This window comes from Typopeltis vanoorti, chromosome 16 (genome assembly GCF_054136105.1).
Source record: "Typopeltis vanoorti isolate ZY-2024b chromosome 16, IOZ_Tvanoo_1.0, whole genome shotgun sequence".
NCBI classification, from domain to species: domain Eukaryota; kingdom Metazoa; phylum Arthropoda; class Arachnida; order Uropygi; family Thelyphonidae; genus Typopeltis; species Typopeltis vanoorti.
The window spans coordinates 27,382,660-27,403,480 of NC_143564.1; the positions used below are offsets into that span (position 1 = coordinate 27,382,660).

Sequence of the window (20,821 nt, forward strand, 5' to 3'; positions counted from 1 at the left end):
AATGGTTATATTTAATGTGTTCTTTCTTGCGTATAGGGATTGTCCGTCCTGTTTCACCAATGTACGGTAAGTTACAGGTGCAGCGGATGCAATAGACTCCAGGATGTGCTAATGGGAGGAGAGGATCCTTAGAGGAGCTGAATATGGTTTTAAGTTTAGTGGGTGGTTTAAAGGTGGCATTGAGGTTATAATGTTGTAGGATTCTGTTGATTTTTTCTGATAACCCTTTAATGTATGCGATGGCTATGGTTTTACTGTAATCTAGATTCATTTTTGTTGTGGTTTTATAGAGTATTTTATTGACAGTATTTTTGTTATAGCCATTATTTATGAATGTGTCACTAATGATTTTTAGTTCTTGTTTCAGGGCTTGCTGGTTAGAGCAAATAGCTGTGGCTCTGTTTATAAGGGTGTTAATGACTCCATATTTTTGTGCTGGGTGGTGGTATGAATTCGCATGTATGTATTGGCCCGTGTGTGTCGGTTTTCGGTAGACCGTGAAGGATAGACTGCCTGAAGGAAGACGTGTAACTAGTGTGTCTAGGAACGTGAACGAATTTTGGTTTTCGATTTCGATGGTAAATTGTATGCGTTCGTGTTGTTTGTTTAGGTGGCTGAGGAATGTGTTTAGCGTTTGTCGCCCGTGCGGCCAGATCGCGAACACGTCGTCAACGTATCTGAGCCAGATTGTCGGTCGAAGCGTGGCGGAATCAAGAGCCCTTTGCTCAAAGGTTTCCATGTAGAAGTTCGCGATTGGTGGGGGGGGATAACGGTGAGCCCATGGCTGTACCTTCCTTTTGTAGGTAGAATTTGTTTTGCCACACGAAGTAACATTACTTTAGTACGTGGTCATGGAGGGCCGTAATGTCGGGCGGAAATTTGTTCTGTAGTAGGAGAATTGTGTCATTGATGGGGACATTAGTGAAAAGGGCAGAAACGTCAAAACTGACTAATAAGTCGTCTTTGTCGAGTGTTATGTTTTTGATTTTGTTTATAAAGTGTTGTGTGTTTTTTATGTAGGAGGGGGAATGACCTACCAACTCCTTGAGTGTTGCCGCTAATTTCTTGGCTATGTGGTAATTGGGACTGTCTATTCCTTCCACTATTGGTTGAAGGGGCACATTTTGTTTGTAGTTTCGGAACCCCATATATTCTGGGGGGGGGGCGTAGTGGGGTTTGAGTTTTTTAACTGTGTCTGGTGGACAAGAAGTGACTGACTTTAGTAGTTTTTCTGTTTTGTCCTTTATCCTTTTTGTTGGGTTATAAAGGTTTGTCCATCCTGTTTTAGAATAAAGGACAAAACAGAAAAACTACTAAAGTCCGTCACTTCTTGGCCACCAGACACAGTTAAAAAACTCAAACCCCACTATGCCCCCCCCCCCCCAGAATATATGGGGTTCTGAAACTACACAAACAAAATGTGCCCCTTCAACCAATAGTGGAAGGAATAGACGGTCCCAATTACCACCTAGCCAAGAAATTAGCGGCAACACTCAAGGAGTTGGTAGGTCATTCCCCCTCCTACATAAAAAAAAAAAAACACACAACACTTAATAAACAAAATCAAAAACATAACACTCTACAAAGACGACTTATTAGTCAGTTTTGACGTTTCTGCCCTTTTCACTAATGTCTCCATCAATGATACAATTCTCCTACTACAGAACAAATTTCCGCCCACATTACGGTCCTCTTTGCCCACGTACTAAAGTAATGTTACTTCGTGTGGCAAAACAAATTCTACCTACAAAAGGAAAGTACAGCCATGGGCTCACCGTTATCCCCCCCTCCCCCAATCGCGAACTTCTACATGGAAACCTTTGAGCAAAGGGCTCTTGATTCCGCCACGCTTCGACCGACAATCTGGCTCAGATACGTCGACAATGCGTTCGCGATCTGGCCGCATGGGTGACAAACGCTAAACAGATTCCTCAGCCACCTAAACAAACAACACGAACGCATACAATTTACCATCGAAATCGAAAACCAAAATTTGCTCCCATTCCTAGACACACTAATTACGTCTTCCTTCAGGCAGTCTATCCTTCACGGTCTACCGAAAACCGACACACACGGGCCAATACATACATGCGAATTCATACCACCACCCAGCACAAAAATATGGAGTCATTAACACCCTTAGAAACAGAGCCACAACTATTTGCTCTAACCAGCAAGCCCCGAAACAAGAACTAAAAATCATTAGTGACACATTCATAAATAATGGCTATAACAAAAATACTGTCAATAAAATACTCTATAAAACCACAACAAAAATGAATCTAGATTACAGTAAAACCATAGCCATCCCATACATTAAAGGGTTATCAGAAAAAATCAACAGAATCCTACAACGTTATAACCTCAATGCCACCTTTAAACCACCCACTAAACTTAAAACCATATTCAGCTCCTCTAAGGATCCTCTCCTCCCATTAGCACATCCTGGAGTCTATTGCATCTGCTGCACCTGTAACTTACCGTACATTGGTGAAACAGGACGGACAATCCCTATACGCAAGAAAGAACGAAAGAACACATTAAATATAACCATTATGGTGAAGCAGGCCTCTCAGACCACGCACTTAACACCTTACACCAAATCAACTGGAAAAGCACCTGCTCCTTACACCGCACAAAAACATGGTACGAAAGAAAATTTAAAGAATCCTGCGAAATCCTGATAAACCACCCAAATATCAACAATAAAGATGGTATGAAAATTCCAAGGATCTGGATGGCACACATTCAGCCAAACTAATATGAAAGATTCAACATAAGTCAGGACTCTAGCCAATCCGCTAGTATTAGAAACCATTCCACTCCAAAACTGGCTGGAATGATGTTAATATATGTATATAGTAGACAACACAAATAATAGGACTCCAGCATTGATGTATAATTTTTTTTTCTTTTTTTTTTTTTATTATTATTTTTTTTTTTTTTTTGACACCAGAGGTCAGGCCAACAATTGTGGTAGTGGTTGGTCAGTGTCTTTAACGAACCAGTCTGATTGTAGCATAGCTTGTTTCTTGTGTATATTTGTACGCTCCAGAAGATGACCTTGACATAAAGGTCGAAACGTCGAATTGTAAATTTTAGTAATATTAAACTAAAGTTGTTATTCAAACACGGTAGTTGTCTCCATAATTTCCAAAAGATATTCTCAATAATGAATAACATATGGTCTGAAGAAAGAGGTAGCATGGCTGAATTAACAGTAAAAGCTGTATTGCGCTGCAAACTTAATAGTGAACTAAATTGTAGTGAATTTTTTGATGTGATTAAAAATAACAAAGAATTTTTAAAGAAAGTTCGTGCTAGTGATAAATATTAATAACTTTTTTAATAATAAGTTATGTTCAGTTAAGAGTAATTAAAAATTATTACTACGAAATGTTTTTTGTTAACCACTCCATTATTTAGCCTTTTGAATCATAAGTAATTAGCGTAGAAGGCGTTACTTTCTGTTTTGAGCAAACTCTCAAAAATGTCCCAGTTTGATTTAAAAAAAAAAAATTATGGTAAGTGTACCAATATGCAGAAAGACAATTGCAGTTATGAAAGAATATAATATTCAAAAATCAGTCATACAGCTATCTTCATCCACTCTCCTAAAGATCAACTTTATCCTCTTGTACATTCTGGAATGTATAAAGTTCCTTGAGCCTGCAGTTTGGTCTACTTTGAACAGACTGGTAGATCAGTTAACATCTGCATTGAAGAACATAAAAATTACATCCATTATCATCTTTATGGCAAGTTTAGACTAGCAGAATATGCTCTGAATACTCATTCACATAGAATTAAATAGAAAAAGGCATTAGTTTTACAGAGAAGTTGCTATAGGAAATTTAGGAAAACTAAAGGAAGTTGCTATTTTTAGAATCAGCCTCTGCTATCAATCACTCCCCTGCCCTCAGCAAGTACAGTTGCATTAATTGTCAAAGATCTGGGAGACAGTCATAATGAGACCTGATAGCCTGACTTCTCCAGATTAACTTCAATTAACTTCATAGTTAACTGGCCCATAGAGGATGTCCTATCTTGTTAATATTTGTTATCTGTCAATTATAAATTAAATGATTATTAACATTTTAGTGTAGTGCTTGCATGCTTAACAAAGTGCTCAGATGCCGAGTAGAAAACCAGTGAAATATTAGTAAGTTCAATAAATTAAGCTTTTCATTATTTCATGATGTTTTTATCATGAAGCATTTAGATGCCAAAAATTATATTCTTGATTTAATTCTTTATCCAAGTGTAAGCAAACAATGTTTGTGCATGAAGTATCTTCATGACTGGGCTACTTGTATATAGAGGCTAATGACTTCACATCAGTTGCATTTAGTATCCCATAATGCAAAGCACAATCTTTACACATGTGTATAATACTATGTATTATGGGAAGGGCCACTACCCAGACCGGTTTTGATCTTTATTGAGGTATGTTTAAGTGTGGAGATACCTCTCCAAACACTGAGTGATCTACAAGATAACTCTAAATTTCACTGAGTAACGTTAAAGGATCACTACTAAATTCATTACTCCTAACCTGAATTACTCCAGGACAGGAAACTCAGTAGTGTTTCCACACAGTGACAGGCAAAAATCCACCACCAAGTAAAGCCTCTCTAACTCCCCAGGAGCAAACCCAATAAGGAGCATTAATAAATCTCATCAGTGAGAGCCTGACCCAGAAGAGATGCCAAGCTTGAAATAATTCAGAAGTCATATGTTTCATGTACATACAAGTAATCAAAAGGTGTCACACCTTATTATTAAAATGCTCTGGATTAGAGATGGATGTTGAAAATTTTTTTCACTCGATTATACTGCAAATTAAAGATGCCAAGAAATTATAATCTTGATTTAATCATTTATCCAAACATAAGGAAATGGTGTTTGCACATGCAGACAAGATGCTTAAAGTAACATGGAAGTCAGTATGATAGCCAAAAATCTCTGATTGACAGGGCAAAATTGATTTGCTCTGATGGTGTACTCATTTCTGAATTCAACCTCATACACAATACTACCTACATTTAGCTAATGGCTACAATCCCCACTGGATCAGTAAAAATGTTATTCCCCCCCCCCCCCTCCAGACACAAAGTACAGTAAATCTCTGTACCATATGTATGTTTATATCCATGTACCTCTCTAAACATAGCGAAATTCCTGAAATTAGCATCCCTTATTCTTCATAAAGACCAGTTACAGCCCTGGGGGGCTGTAACTGGTCTTTATGAGGAATATTAATTGCATTATTAATATACTCACTTTCTGTAATAAAATGGCATTTGAATTGGATGAGATAAAAGGCTGCACTTATACTGCTCAAGTTTTCAGTACCATTTGGCAGGATGCAGAATGGAGCTGTGATACTCATATTAATGCATAGTGGACAGATGTCAAGCATTTGGTCTGAAAAAGAGGATAGCTGATGAACAGCACCAGAGTGATCTATTGTAGAATAGAAGAGAATCTAAGAGAGCACAGTGACAGTTGAATACTGTAAGGTTCTATTCTTTAGTCACTGCTATTTAATTTGTGCCTGAATGATATTTGCAGTGATCTGAGGAGGAATATCCAGTTGTTTGGTGATGTAAAACTGGGGAGAATGGCAGTTAATAAAGGTGATGCAGAGATCCTGCAGGATAATTTAAATCCACTGACGGAGTGAGTGTAAAATTCGATGCAGCGTAAATTTTTCCATTTTTTATTGCATTGACTTTTACAGGAGTCGCATCCAAAATTTACAAAAGTAAAATTGTGATTTTCTGTGTAAATAATACAAAAAGCTCGTATATTAAAACCCAGAGGAATTAGCATGATAAATTGTGTAAATAGAAGATGTATGAATATGTTACATTTAAGGGCAATGCCTTAGAAATCGGAAATATATTGTAATTTTCTGTGTAAGTGATACTAAAAGCATATGTATCAAAACCCAGAGGAATTAGCATCATAAATTGTGTAAATGGAAGATGTATGAATATGTTAAGTTCAAGGGCAATGCGTTAGAAAACTACAATATATTTCTGATTTCTATGTAAGTAATACTAAAAGCCCATATGTTACCCAGAGGAATTAGCATGCTAAATTGTGTAAATAGAAGTTCAAGTGCAGTGCCTTTTAGAAATCAGAAATATATTGATGTTAGTATTTAGTATAAGATGTAAAAGAAACTTGTCAGTCCGATACCACCTTCAAGGTCAGTGGTAAAAGGGGCGGCAGCATGCATCTGACATGGCTATGCCGCTCTGATAATGAGATTAAAAGTTTGCTTCAGGGAGAGCTAGAAGTCTGCATTCAAGAGAGGTCAAGAGTTTGGGGGGGGTCTCAAACCTTCGTCCAGGGTCCCGCAAAAAACCGAATATAAGGCATCAAAGAAAAGTGATCGAGATCGACACCAGGAGAAGAAAAATTAAGGAAAAGAGGAGAGAGTATCGTCCATCCACGACTTTTGTCCAGTTTGAGTGATGTTGAGACGGAAAGCCCCAGGAGCCAATTAATTATCACAGGAGCAGCACCGCTTGATCTAATGCATTGCCAGTGGGACGACCTGCAAGAGACCCAAGTCTATAATGCCAGGAAATTGTTCTTCAGGTTCTGCCAGCCATTCGTCGATGAAATGTCGGTGTTCTTGAAATCTCCAAGTAAAAGTCCAAGACCAGATATGGAGCAGAAGCCAGAGAATTCAGTAAAGGAAATGTGAGCAAGTGCGCTATACTGATAAAGAGGTCACGTGAGTTTGTTTTCAGTATAATTTTGTCTGTGTTATGAAAGTTGTTTTAGAAGGACTGATATAGTTACTATATATAGTATGAAAATAATTTGCATAAAGAGAACTTTATATAAAGCGAAAGCAGGAGTTTATAGTTAACAAGGTATGATAATTCCTATGTTGTAAATGGGCTAATAGTTTTCTCTTTAAATTGCTTAATAATTTATATTATGTTGCATGCTTACATAAATGTTCTAAAGGAAATTTTTCTTTAAGGTGTTAAACTTAGAGTGGAATAAGAAGTAATAATTCATTAATGTGTAAATTGTGCGATTGTTTTATTTACAAAGAGTGCCGCCTGATCTTTTACGCAATGCACCGTTTCCAAATAAATGCGATCCTGTGAGCAGGGTGTTTACAAATAGCTGCGAATTGAAGTTAAGTGTTAGCGATGACTAAAATATTATTGAGAGGGGCCTTGGGATAGGGAGTGAACTTTACTGGAAGTATTGATAATTCTCATACCACAAGGAGACCTAGTGGCACAGTTGTTATATCAAAAAAATAAATTTCTAGTGATCTCTGGTACAGGTAAAGAATACTGAAGGTAGAGTAAGGATACTAAAGTATATAGACTACATGAAAGGATTAGATAAAGTTAAAAGAGGGATTAAATAAGATTAATGAAGAATAGAGATATAGAAGAAGTAAATCGAATTATAGAAGAAAATATTAAGTTAAATAGAAAAGTAAAGATAAAGTAATTAAATAAGTACTAAAGTATATGATAGAACTTCAAAAGTGCAATAAATAAAGATTACAAAAATAAAAATAGCCATACAGATTACAGTAGGCAACAAAGGACAACATTTTACATGAGCTTGTTTGTGATTGCTGATTGTTGTTTGTGATTGTGCATGATAGTGATTGCTTGTTTAACATGTTAAAGTGTAACGTTATGCTCTCTGGGATGAAAAGATTGTGTGTTATATATATTATGTTTCTGAATTGTAAAAAAATAAATTATAGGGATTTGGAGGTGATGGACAAGCACTTGAACTTACTCTGTCCATTGTGGAGATCCTATTTTTCTATCTTGTATACATAACCACATCTTTTGAGTTATTCGTTTGATTATTTGTTTTCACTGCTGTATCCAACACTGTGTGGTGACCTCTTCTTGTTTCAAATCCCCAGTATTGTATTTAGACCATTTTGAAGAAACACTTGAACAATAACATGATCACTGAGAAGACTTTTGTGCATGTGTATTTTCTCCATGTGTATCAGTGTACAATTTTAGTTTGGAGCATCATTAATTTTCTGTCTCCACTGCTAGATGAAGGCCTCCCCCAAAGCCATTTCTGTCTTGAGGCCTTTATATGCTACTGAGTTCGTGTCAACTCTTTAATCTCATCCTCCCACCATCCCTTTGGTCTTCTTGTAGCTCTCTTTATATCTCTAGGATACCATTTTGATATCAACTTTGTCCATTTTTGAGTGTTACTTCTAGCATTATGACCTGTCCATTGCCATTTGGATCTTTAAATGGCTGTTATAATGTCTCTCACTCCCAGTCTGAGCTCTGATCCAAGTATTGTGCTTTCTTTCTAGAATGGTAATACCAAGGAATGATCTTTCCATTTTCCTTTGGGTAATCCTCAACTTATTGGTCAATTTTTTAATTGAAGTCCATGTTTTGCTTCCATATGTCATGACTGAATGTATATAACTGTCGAACCTTTTTCTTTTAAGACAGATTAGGATGTTTCCTTTGTTTGCTTCACTGTGTTTTCCAAAGACTCTCCAACTAAGTTGAATTCTATGTATAATTTCTTCTTTACAGTCACTCTCTACTGTGAACTTTAGTCTCAGATAAACATAGGAGGTAATTATATCAATTTCCTGGTGTTCCATTTGTACTGGCTTTTTGGTTATATATTTATTAACCATTATTTTTTGTTTAGTCCTTGTTTATATTTGATGCTTTCTGTTTTACTTTCTGCATTCAATTCAGTGATCATTTGTTGAATTTCTTCTGCAGAGTTTCCTAAAAGAACAATGTCATCAGCAAGTCGGAGGTGACTTGGTTCTTTCCCATTTATAATTCCTCTATTTTTCCAATCCAGGTTTTTAAAAATTTCTTCTTAGGGCAGCTGATGGAACTAGTAATAACTAACTAGTCTGTTCTGAGGCTGAAATATAATGTACTTGCCATTAGTATTAATGCTTCCCTTTTCTTCATATTTTCCCAAATTTATCTGTCAAATTTATTCTTTAACTATACTTTATTTGGATTCAAACCAGAAAAAGTTCCATTTTTTTTATATCAGCTCTTGTCCCTAATAACTTAAAAAATTCCTCTAATACTTCTCACCTATTAGAATCTCCTTGAGATTCTAATAGGTGAGAAGGTGAAAATAAGTCTTACTTCATATGTTACTGTATTAAAAATTTGCTGCCATTTAAGAACTTTGTTTTCATCAGTATTCAAAGAATCTCAGCTGTTTAGGTCTTCCTGGTCATCAATTTTGTTATCATGAAAGCAATTACTCAGCATTTCAACTATATTTTGTACTTTGTTACTTCCCTAGCATCAGCATTCGTTGAAATTATTAATCTGTAATGATTCCTTCGTATACCTGTGACATAGCAAGTAAAAGAAAGAATGATTATGGATGAATAAAGAATGTAGAGAAACAGCAGTGTATATACAGATGGGTGTTACTCTGAAACCAAATGACAGTGATTTCATTGAAAAAAAACCTCTATTTCCAATCAAAATCAGCAAAGTCAGAATAATTCTGATTGCTTTCTTTCATCAAAAAGATTCAGATCATGGGTATTCCATAGTGCTAAAACATTTAACCATTTCTTCCGAATTTAAGGACACAAAACACACGTGTTGAAATGATTATTTTACTTATTATTAATAAACTAACACTTGACGTTTCAACCCCTGTATTGAGGTCATCATCAGAAGGATACATGTGTATAGGAAACCAAGCTATATGCTCTTGCACTCTATAAAAGTAAATTAAATCTACGCTGTTAATTAATCCTTTTCTTAGCTTGACTTCTAGTGATAAAAATAAATAAAATAAAATAAAATTTTAAAATAAATAAAAAACTATAATAAAGTTTAAGTCCTCCTGTGCTAAATTACTACGATTCTTCTGGACTTGTACAGTTCAAGTTGCTATTGAATGTTATGGGGGGGGGGGGGGGACACTTCACCAAGTCTTCTGTATTGAGATTTTTCTTTGTCTTGTTGTAGTTGTTATAAAGGTTGCAAATGGGTCCTCCACATCCTCGGAATGGTTAGACCATCATTTTTGTTCAGATTTGGATTATGTTTGAGCATTTTACGTGCTTCTTTAAATTTCCTCTTGAACCAGGTTTTGGTGCAGTGTAGGGACTTGGTACCTTTCCAATCAATTCTGTGGTATGTTTGGAGTGCCTGGTTCAGAAAGGCCGGTTTTCCAAAATGGAGGTATTTAATGTGTTGTTTGCATTCGTTCTTCATAATTATGGGATGGTTCACCCTGTTTCCCCTATTTTTGGTAGGTTACATGTGCATTGTATTTTGTAAACCCCTGGTTGGGCTAGGTGTGGAAGAGGATCTTTGGAAGAACTGAGTTAGGTGTCTTAATTTTGTTGGGGGTTTAAAGGTGGGTTTGATGTTGCATTTGTGTAGTGTTCTACACAAATCTGTTTTTTTAGAAAAGACTCTAACATAAGGTATAGCAATAGCATTTGTGAAATCTTTTTTTTTGTTTTTTTAGTGCTATCTCTGTGGAGGATTTTTTTGCTGTATCCATTTTTCATAAATGTATGGTTGATGATCTTGTATTCGTGGTTTAGAGCTTGTTCACTAGAGGTCAAGTTAAGAAAAAGATCAATTAACAACATCAATTAATCTTTTTCTTACCTTTTAATTTACCTTTATAGAGTGCAAGAGCATGTAGCTTGGTTTCCTATACACATGTATCCTTCTGATGATGACCTCGATACAGGGGTTCGTCAAGTGCTATCTTATTAATAATAAGATAATCATTTCAACACGCGTGTGTTTTGTGTCCCTTAATTCGGAAATATGAATGCTGATCACTGTGTAACCTTAAAAGAAAGATTAACCATTTCTTCTTGAAAGGTCTTGGTGATCTAGTGTGAACATGGAATCTGCAACAACACACCTGATGAATGAAACTTCACCATTACAATGCTGCTGCATGCTTGCTCAACTTAACTTTTGCCAGTTTTTGGCATTACATAGAATCCACTGGTAAAGTGGATTCTACAAGAGGGAGGGAGGAGTCTGGGAAGTTCTGATAAACATCTAGATAAAAATGATATTAAAGCAACTGATATAATTGCAAGAAAGAACATACTAGTAACAGAGTTATTAAGGTAACTTAAGTTCTTATTTTCTATGTCCTCGTATGTTCTTTCTTGTAGTTACATCAGTTTCTTTAATATCATTTTTGTTCTAGGTGTTTATCAGAACTCCCCCATGTATTTAATCCACTTGTTTATTCGGTTGCATCAAATATGAATTCTTAATACTTTTTTGCCATTAAGGGCAAAAAAAGTATTTAGATTGCTAAATGTTACTTTATAACATTTCGAAAAATTCATCACCAAAACAAAGTTTTTAAGATAAACATTTGTCTTCATGATCTTTGGGAGTTCACTGCACTTAAGTACATTTTTTGAATAGTGTATTAATATAACACTAATATTAATTTATTGTAAAAACTAGGTGGAAATTTGCTCATACAAAAATATGCTATTGATGTAAATGTTGCTATTGATATTAATTTTTGCACATGTGTGTCTACTAGAGTATATTTGGTAGCATCAAGAATTACTTCAGTCGGAGTGGTAATGCAGAATCGCTTCCTAAGCCATTACTATCTGATAGTGTGTCACAGACTTCTTGTCCAAGTGCCTTACAGAGTAAATTGCAGCTTGTCAAAGAAGAGAGCCCACCATCCAGTATGATAAGTCATCCTGCACTTAGAACACGTGGACTTGACTCAAGTGATGAATGGAAGGAACCTGTTCATCTTCAGACTTCTGTCAGTGAATCATTTAGAGATCAGTCCAAACAGAATATTGGTTTTTCTAGTCAATCTAAAAATGTTGAAGATCAGCTCGATAAAAATCTTGGTAAGTGTTATATTTTGAATACAATAATTGCTTGATTTCCTTTCAAGTTCAGGAAAGTCGGCAATGCTTCTATATACAATAATGCAGGAAAAGGGAAAAAAATCATATTAATATACGTTTTTTTGTTTCTTAAAAAAATCTGAATAAAAACATTATTCTGTTTTCAATTTTGATTTAAAGATACACATAATTAGTATTTTGGTAATTAGTATTCTTAAAATTTGCATTATGCCTCATATATCAAGCTTCCTGTTGTGGTAAGGTAGTTTATATTGAAAAGCTAAGCATTGGCTCAATTGAAAAAATTATAACAATTTTCTGATATGAGCAACCCTTCATAGCCCATTTGGTTGAAAAACCTAGGCTCAAATTATCCCATCTAAGACAAGAACATTATAAGAGCTCTTTCTACTGAAAGTGCTTTAGCCAATCTCATAAGGTAGCAAGGTTTTCCTCATAACTTCGATTTCCAGGAGGAAGAACACACACAATTCAGATATACAGACCTTGTAGCATAAGTTGCTTCTGCTAATTTGAAACAGCAACAGTAATTTGATATGGATAGCAGTGATTATAACGAAGCCTGATGTGTCCAAGATTGCACATAGGATTACTTGGTTGTTGAGGAACACACTGACATCCAGAGATAAAGAGGTTATTATTCCCCTTTATAAAGCATTGATACTTCCACATTTGGATTACTGTGCTCAGGTCTGGTCATCTGGATTCCTTGGAGATGAGGAGGCTGTGGAGAGGATTCAGAGAAGAGTGATCAAGTTGGCAAGTGATATAAAAAATGCTCCCTGCATTGATAGATTGAGAGCTTGTGGATTGCAGAGATTGATTGATAGGTGAAGAAGAGGGGATATGATAGAAACATTTAAATTACTGAAAGGTTTTTATAGGATTGATGCAGGGGAAATGTTTCAGTTGTGTGATAGTGATGGAAGAACAAGAGGTCATCTCTGGAAATTAAAGAAGAGTGTGGTTAACAAAGGTGTCAGAACAAGGTTTTTTGCCTGGAGGGTGGTGAATGAGTAGAATTCATTGCCTGACTTAGTTGTGAGCTCTTCGTCTGTAAATAAATTCAAGAAGAGATATGACAGATATTGTTTTGCACTTTCAGTAGAAAGAGCTCTTATAATGTTCTTGTCTTAGCAAAACCAAACTAGCAAAACAATATCTGTCATATCTCTTCTTGAATTTATTTACAGACGAAGAGCTCGCAACTAAGTCAGGCAATGAATTCCACCCGTAATAATAATAGTATTGTGTGATTAATTTAGAATGCTAATGCATCATTCAAAGAAAGTTGTAGGTTAAATGAAAGACATGATAATATTAAACTAAACTACATGACTGTGCATCTTGCTTTCCTCACCAGATAAAAATGTGTGGCCATTACAAGCAGAATTTCCCAAATGTATGTGTGCGTGCATTCGTGTTTCTCGATAAAGATGTAACTAACAAAAAAAAAAAAAAAAAAAAACTACTAGTTTATCCCTCCTACTTACTGAGAGTGAGTATGCAATATTGAAAATTGCATCAAATCAGTCAGCTAGCATACCAGTGACCTTGGTCTCAGCACAACTCGTATTTTAAAACATAAAAACTCTACAGTGAACTCACCTAACCAAGAACCACAGGATTCGAAGTTGGTAAGAAGCCAAGAAGCTCACGGATACTAAATTTCTACACATATCTTAGAAATGCCAGCAGTTTCTGTACATTGCATTATTTAATTACATTTCTAGAAATGTAATTAAAGTGATTGATTTTATCATTCATTGGCTCCTTTCTCTCGCATCAATACCCATCATGTCAACATGAGAGGAAGGAGCCTGGTGGACACCTTTCCATGTATTGTGAATCATAATGCGTATGTATTTCTGTAACTACAGGCATTTCCTTATATTCGAAGGAATGCAAAGTGTACCATTGAATTCTTATATTGCGTGCATTTCAGCATGCTTAAAGTATAATCATTATAGCCTGGAGGTGTGTGTGTGTGGGGGGGGTAACTGCATTTTCCTCCCTAATCTGGCAGAGATTATTTTTCTCATTAATCAGAAATGAGCTCTTTTTTTTATATAGCTTTGTTGTTCAATGTCATCTTGTATTCTTGTCTTGTTACCATGTCTTGTTTTGATGTTGATGCAATATATGTTGTAGAAGCATTATAATCTTTAAAGAAATCTGCTTGTTTGGTTTTTCTTTAGACATGAGTCTATTTGTAAAGTAGATTGCATTAGCCATTTGAGCCCAAGATTTTGATACTATCAAGTTTCGGATTAGCAGTATGGTGCAAATGCGTATGGAGGTATTTTCTTATAAAAGTGTTCTCTGTAAAAGAAAAACTGAGAAAGAGCCATCCTTTGTATTAAGCAGTTAAGGAACAGTAATGAATTATATGTTTTTTCATTGCCAGCCTGGTTGGCCAAATGATTAATGTACTCACTCTAACCAACAATTTGTTGGTTTGAATAGAAAGTAAAGTTCCTGGAAACAGAGAAAGGGATAGACTGTTAATGAGATGGATGGTGTGTGGAGTGACTGATCTTCAGAGAGTTAATGCCTCCTGAAAAAGCATACAACAGGACCACCTGACTCAGACTGGTGCCGCACATCACAGAGCATCTGAGTGATCATATGGCATTTGATGTCCAGTGTATAGATAATGATGAGACCACTGCCTTATTTATTTGGAGGCCTGAGATGTATTGAAAAAGTTTCATGTCTGGTTTCTAGAGCAGAATCTCTGTACTGCATGAAAAAAAAGAAAATACATACACACAAAAAGAGAAAAAAAAAATTATAAAAATTCTTAGCTCACCCACAGTACTACTGATGGTTTATAGGTTTACAATATTTTGTGGTGGGAATCATCAAAAGATTTAGTTTGAGACTACAAACTAAATTGTTTGTAGCCTCATGTTGACAGTTTGATTAATGTCCATCCATGTTTTATCTGATGTTTTTAAAATATAGCATTATGCGTCATATTGATTTCCTCTTGTGGAAATAAACCTTTAGGCAGTTTTTATTAAAAAGTTAAGCCTTGTCTCAATTAGAAGTGACTTAAGAAATTCAGGCAAATTCAGTGATGAATTTTGTATTTTTGTTAGAAAAATTTGTGTTTTATGTATGTTGCTGCTGATTTTCGTGTTTTTATTGTATGTGATGAAATTCTTAACATTCATTAAGAAGTGTTGTGTATTAGGAAAGGTTACTGTATTGAAGTAGTACCATAAAATGACAGAAAAAATTCACGGTAGAACAGAAACAAAAAAGGAGCACTAACATGAATAGTGAAGTTGAGAACAAGAAGCTTGTCACACTGAAGAGAAAAATGAGGATATTTGAAGATGAATTAACTTTGAAATTTCAAGATTAAAGCAAATTGTTAGACAGATGATGCAAGAAGGATGAGAAAGTTAAGCAGAAAAAGGAGAGATGACAGTGCACTGAAACAGGCAATATATTTAGTAATCAATTAAGTAATGTGGAATATAAAAAGGATATATGATATGGTGATTCAATTTTGAAACATGCTATTCATGACTATTATTGTGAATTTTCCATTCACAGAAATCGAAAATATAACAATTGCAATTTAAAAAAAAAAGCAAGAGATGGTAGAATCTTCTTGGAGCAAATGATTTAACTAGTGATAACTACAGTGTGAGACTGAAGATGAAAGGATTGCAGATATGAGAGGATGTGAAATGACCATATTGTGCTAGAAGAAATGAGAATGAAAATCATTAATTACATGGTATGATGTCAAATGATTTGATATATAGGCTATATAGAAAGAAAGATTGTGGGCATTTTGGATGTGTGGAGAGAGTTTGTGGGAAGAATGAATTTATATAAGAGGAATAGCCTGCAGTTGAATGCATTTGATGTCTAGAGAAATTATTTCTTGGTATCAGACCTAATATGGAGAGTTGAGAAAAATACGTCCTTATGGATGGAATGCTGAGAATCTATGCATAACAGTGACTAAGTTATTCAACTGCTTAAGCATGGAGCTGATGAAAGAATGACTGTGTGTTCATCTGATTTGGACTTAAGTATGTGCAAAAAAGTCAACATAAGTGAGGTATTAATATGAATAGAGATCTGTAATTTGTCCAGCTGGGTCATACAGACCAGAGGAGAGTATATAAAAAAAAAAAAAAAAAAAAAAGGTCTGGAAGTCTGTATATGAATTCCAAAAGTATCAAAAAGGTAGTTTTGAAACCTTGGTGAATACATTGGGTTTTAGATTATAGGCATTTGTAAGATCATTCTCTGAGATAAATATACTGGTTTGTATCAAGTGTAAAGAATGACCTATTTTTAGGAAGGATAAACAAGATAGGCAAGGAGGGGGAATGCTAACAATGCTGGATTTGAGTTCATTCAGATTTCTCATATGTCAGTGAGTTTGAAGTTGTTTGGTGGTAGGTTGCATCATTTAACTATTAACTGGAATACAGAAGACCTAGTGGATCTGGCAGTTGGCAACAGTGAAATGCATAATCAAATCACACCTCACTGGTGTTAAATGAGTAATCAACTCGGTTGACTTTAATTATGCAACCATTGATTGGGTACAGTGGAATGTCATGAGAAGAATGAAACCAAATTTATTGAGCTGTTGTGATACAACTTCCTCATGTGACAGAAGGAATTAGGGGTAAAAGAGTGTCAGATTTGATAATAGCATCAAAGGAGGTATCAGTTAAACATGACTGTTCTGCCTCTGGTTGGTCACAGTGATCCTACTGTACCAACCTGGAAAGCAGCTAAGTATATGGATGTTCCATTTAGAAAGCATTACATGCTGAACTACAAAGCAAGAAATTAAGACTGAGGAGTATACTAGACTCAGTTCCATGGTGTCAATTGAAAGATTTAGGAAGTTATATCTCAACAGCTCAATAAATTTGCATGGGAAGCATTTAAAAAATAGTTAAATGATGCAATATCGAAATGTGTTTCTACAGTTTGATGAATAAATAGGGTAGGAGTGAAATGGATGTTCAGTCTTTTAAGCAAGAGATTGAACATCCATTTCTCCTACCCTATTTATTAAAAAGATGTGGAAGGAATACTGTGCGCATAAGGATGATGTCAGTTATGAAAATTATACAGAGCAGGCCAGAAGAGTTAAATCTGTTGTCTGGAAAGTCTCAGTATGAAAACTCACTCTTGCTCCTGAAAGAATTCTATTATGCTACAAGTAAAAGAAAGAAAATTATGATAGAATAAAATACACGTTTTTTTTTTTTTTTTTAATCTGAATCATGCCATTAACAAAATGTAAACATATTCAAAAATTAAGTATATATTCAAATATGCTTAATATTCACTTCACATAAAGAACACTGCTCGTAACGACTGTGTGCTCATTATCGTGAGAACTCCTGATCAGAGCCTGTAGGTATAGCATTATTTAAAAGAAATTCATTATAGCAAACTGTTCCTTGTACTAAACCATTCTTGTAGTTTTGTCACCTGAAGACATTCACAGACAATCCATGCCTACAGTTTAATTCAAATCCACAACTTATTTGTTGATTGGATAATCACCTGTATGAAAACTCATACAGGTGATTATCCAATTATTATCTCACCTGTTGTGAGAAAATAGTATATCTGCTGGTCAGTATATAAATTGCTATTGGGAGTGCTCTTTATTTGTCTGCATTCATTTTCTTGCTGTCAGGTCTGTTGCTATTGCACAGTTTTTGTGTGTGTCTGTCTTTGTTGCAGAAATCTTAAAGATGAAAATAAAAACAAATATTTTATTTAAAGCACACAACTAGTTTCACCTTCTTAGAAGACTTCATCGGGTGCATTACATGAAAAGAGAAATGCAAAAAATTGTAAGAAAAGCTATAAATTAAATTACCAATGTATTACTGACATTTGAAGATGTTCCGTATACCATTATATTGTTGGGTATGTACACATAGTCATGGTCTCGTGAACGCCAAAGTTGGATAGCACCACAGTGATAAAGATTATAGCTGAGGTTAGTATAAAGATGTGATAGATTGAGGATGATTTCCTTAGATTCCACAATTCTTCCTTCATGTTTGTCATAGTGTTAAATTGTGAATGAAACTATGTTGTGTAATTTATTTTTTTTTATTCACATTTAACATTGCATATTATGTATTAATCATAATTTGTATAAAGATTATTTATTGTTCCTTAATTAAGGATTACTATTTAAATATTTATTCTAAACTTAACCTACTATTAATTTATTAAATAATAATATGTGTAGAAATTTATGATAACTAAATATAAATGTAAAGTAACGAAAAGTGTATTATAAATAATTGTATACGTAATGAAAGAGTTGATTAAGTAGCTCAAATATTCTGTTTATTCTTATTTGTGAAAATTTAACGTTATGTAATCACTTATGTAAGAGTAGAGTGTTGTGTTACATTAGCGAAATGTTTACGTTCATGCGTTGTCATGGAGACGCATGAAATAAACAAGCACGAGTCGAATACAGCGTGATCTTCGGACTAAAAGGGTTGGAAAAGAAATAAGAGAAGATTATTAATTAGAGAAGAGAGGAAGTTTTTGCGGAGCAGAAAGGAAGGTAGGATACAAGCAAAAGAAGTGGAAGAAAATTATAAGTTCTCTAGGGCAGAAATTCATGAGAATAGTGTTTAGAAGTGAGCCAAAACATAGTGAATCATATACTTAGCTGCAAGTGAAATCAGCTGTTGTTATAGAGGAAAATTGATGTCGTAATCGGATAAATAAAGAACTGGACATTCAATGAAAAATTCTGATTAGTTCCAGTTAGTCTAGGATTACGTCTTAATTCTGTGTTGCCCTGAGGAGAATATAATGAATTTATCTAGTTGCAGAAAAGTAAACAAGGAAGGATATCAGTACCATATTGCTGTTGTTTAGAGTAGCGAAGCGCGATTAACAATAGTTCAGTTAAAGCATTGAAGAATTTTATTTAATGTGTTCCGCTAGCTCAAATAAGTTAATTCATAAGTGTGCTCGCAATAAATTGATGTATTGAAGATTGTATCTGGTAAGAGTAGTCATACATGTTTATTTATTCTAACATTAACTATAGCGTATCTCCGAAGTTCAAGGTCCGAAATAAGATTGCTTGGAATATTGTCTACCTTGATTAGTGCCTGCTGTGAATTTAAACATTAAGTACAACTGATAAATATGTGCAGACTGATCAAATGAGAAGTTTTATTGTATTGACTTGAGTTAAGAAAGCTTGTAATTTTGAAGCTGTGAATTGCATGTTAAAGTTTAGAACATTGAATTGGAATGAGTGACTTAGCAAGAATTATTAAGTTGATTGTATTGTTTCATTTAAAAGCAGAATTCTTGTATTTGTTATATATCATATATTAAATGTTTTATTTTGTTAATCTAAATATTGTGTTTGCCTGAATTCCTTTTTATTGCACAGTTCATAAAAAATTCGAATCTTGCGGGAACCCCAAGTGGAATAGTAAATAATTCGGCCTAAACTAATGAGAAGACTGCTAACTTAATTAAGAATTGATCCTACTATTTTATATAGACTAATCTAAAAATAGGGTGGCGCAGTATAATTATAAATTTCTCTACTTTTGGATCGGTGATCAATTTGCAATTAAGTGTTATTATATTGATAAGAGTGACTTGAACCAAGATGGCTGATTTAGAACATTACATGAAAATAGAACGTCACGACAAATGGCGCAGCCGACAGGATGTGATTTAATCGATAGGAATTGAATTTAACAACTATAAATTAAGAAATTGAGTTTAGTTTTAGTAATAACAATCATAGAAATGCTCCCTGAAAATTTAAAAAAAAAATTGAGATAAATAAATCACAATGAACTGGTTATAATCTGGAGTCAGGCTAAAATAAAAGTTTATTTTAAAGTAGAAAGATTGTATTAATAGAATTAGTAATTTATTAATCACTATGGCTGTTACATCAAGCTCTGAAATGAATGATAGTGAATTTTTTCGTACAGTAAATCCACAACAAGTTTTTCCCCAATTTTCAGGTGAAGAATCAGATGATGTACTATTTTTCTTTACCTATGTTGAAAAACTTAGAGAGATAGCAAGTTGGACCGATTTTCAATTGCTAGTTTTGATTAGAAGTAAATTAATAGGTAAAGCAAAAACATTTTTATATTCTTCTCCAATACTTCGGGAAACTTTTGAGTATTCTAAATTTAAGGAAACTTTATTGTCCCAATTTTGTAAACTTAGAAGTGTAGGTCCTAATTTATGGAAGTTACAGAAAATTATTCAAAAGGATAAGGAGACTGTTACTGATTTCCACAATCGTTTATTAACATTGGCTAACAGTTTGAATGTTACTGCTGAAGATAAACCTCACTTAGATTGGGCAGTATTCCAACAATTTAGACAAGGTCTTAGGCAAGAATTGCAAGAAACAGCCTATAAGAAGAAAATTTCCACCTTAGAAGAGTGTGTCAAAACTGTCAAGGAAAGAGAACAAATATTAGGAGACCTTTATCCCTCAACCAATGTAAGTCTTGTGAATGTTGTGAATAAGACTGACACTTCCTTCAACCAATCAGAAATAGAAAAGAGAAGTAAAGTTGAAAAAGGAAAAGCAAAGAATATTGGAGAAAATTTAAGTAGTGTGAACTGCATGACTGAAAATAAAGAGCAATTGGACAAGAAACTGATGACAGAAGTAAAAACTTTAATTCACCAGGAGGTGAATAAATTGAATCAGCCAATATTAAGTAGTCTTGATGAAGTTATAAAGCAATTGTCGACTATTACCTTGAAATCTCAAGAAAATCAAACCTCCACTACAAATAAAATTAATGAGATGATCAAACATGAAGTTGAAAAACAAAGTCAACCTATTTTAACTAGTCTAGATAAGATAAT

At 34.5% G+C, this 20,821-nt stretch overlaps 1 protein-coding gene across 1 annotated transcript in view; it reads left to right on the forward strand.

Moving 5' to 3' along the window:
- Snap29 (Synaptosomal-associated protein 29kDa) overlaps positions 1 to 20,821 on the forward strand; it is a 91,074-nt gene that overhangs the window by 27,512 nt on the left and 42,741 nt on the right. The window contains exon 3 of the mRNA XM_090406319.1: positions 11,575 to 11,902. Coding sequence (XP_090262445.1) covers positions 11,575 to 11,902 — 328 coding nt within the window. The remainder of the gene's footprint in view (positions 1 to 11,574; positions 11,903 to 20,821) is intronic.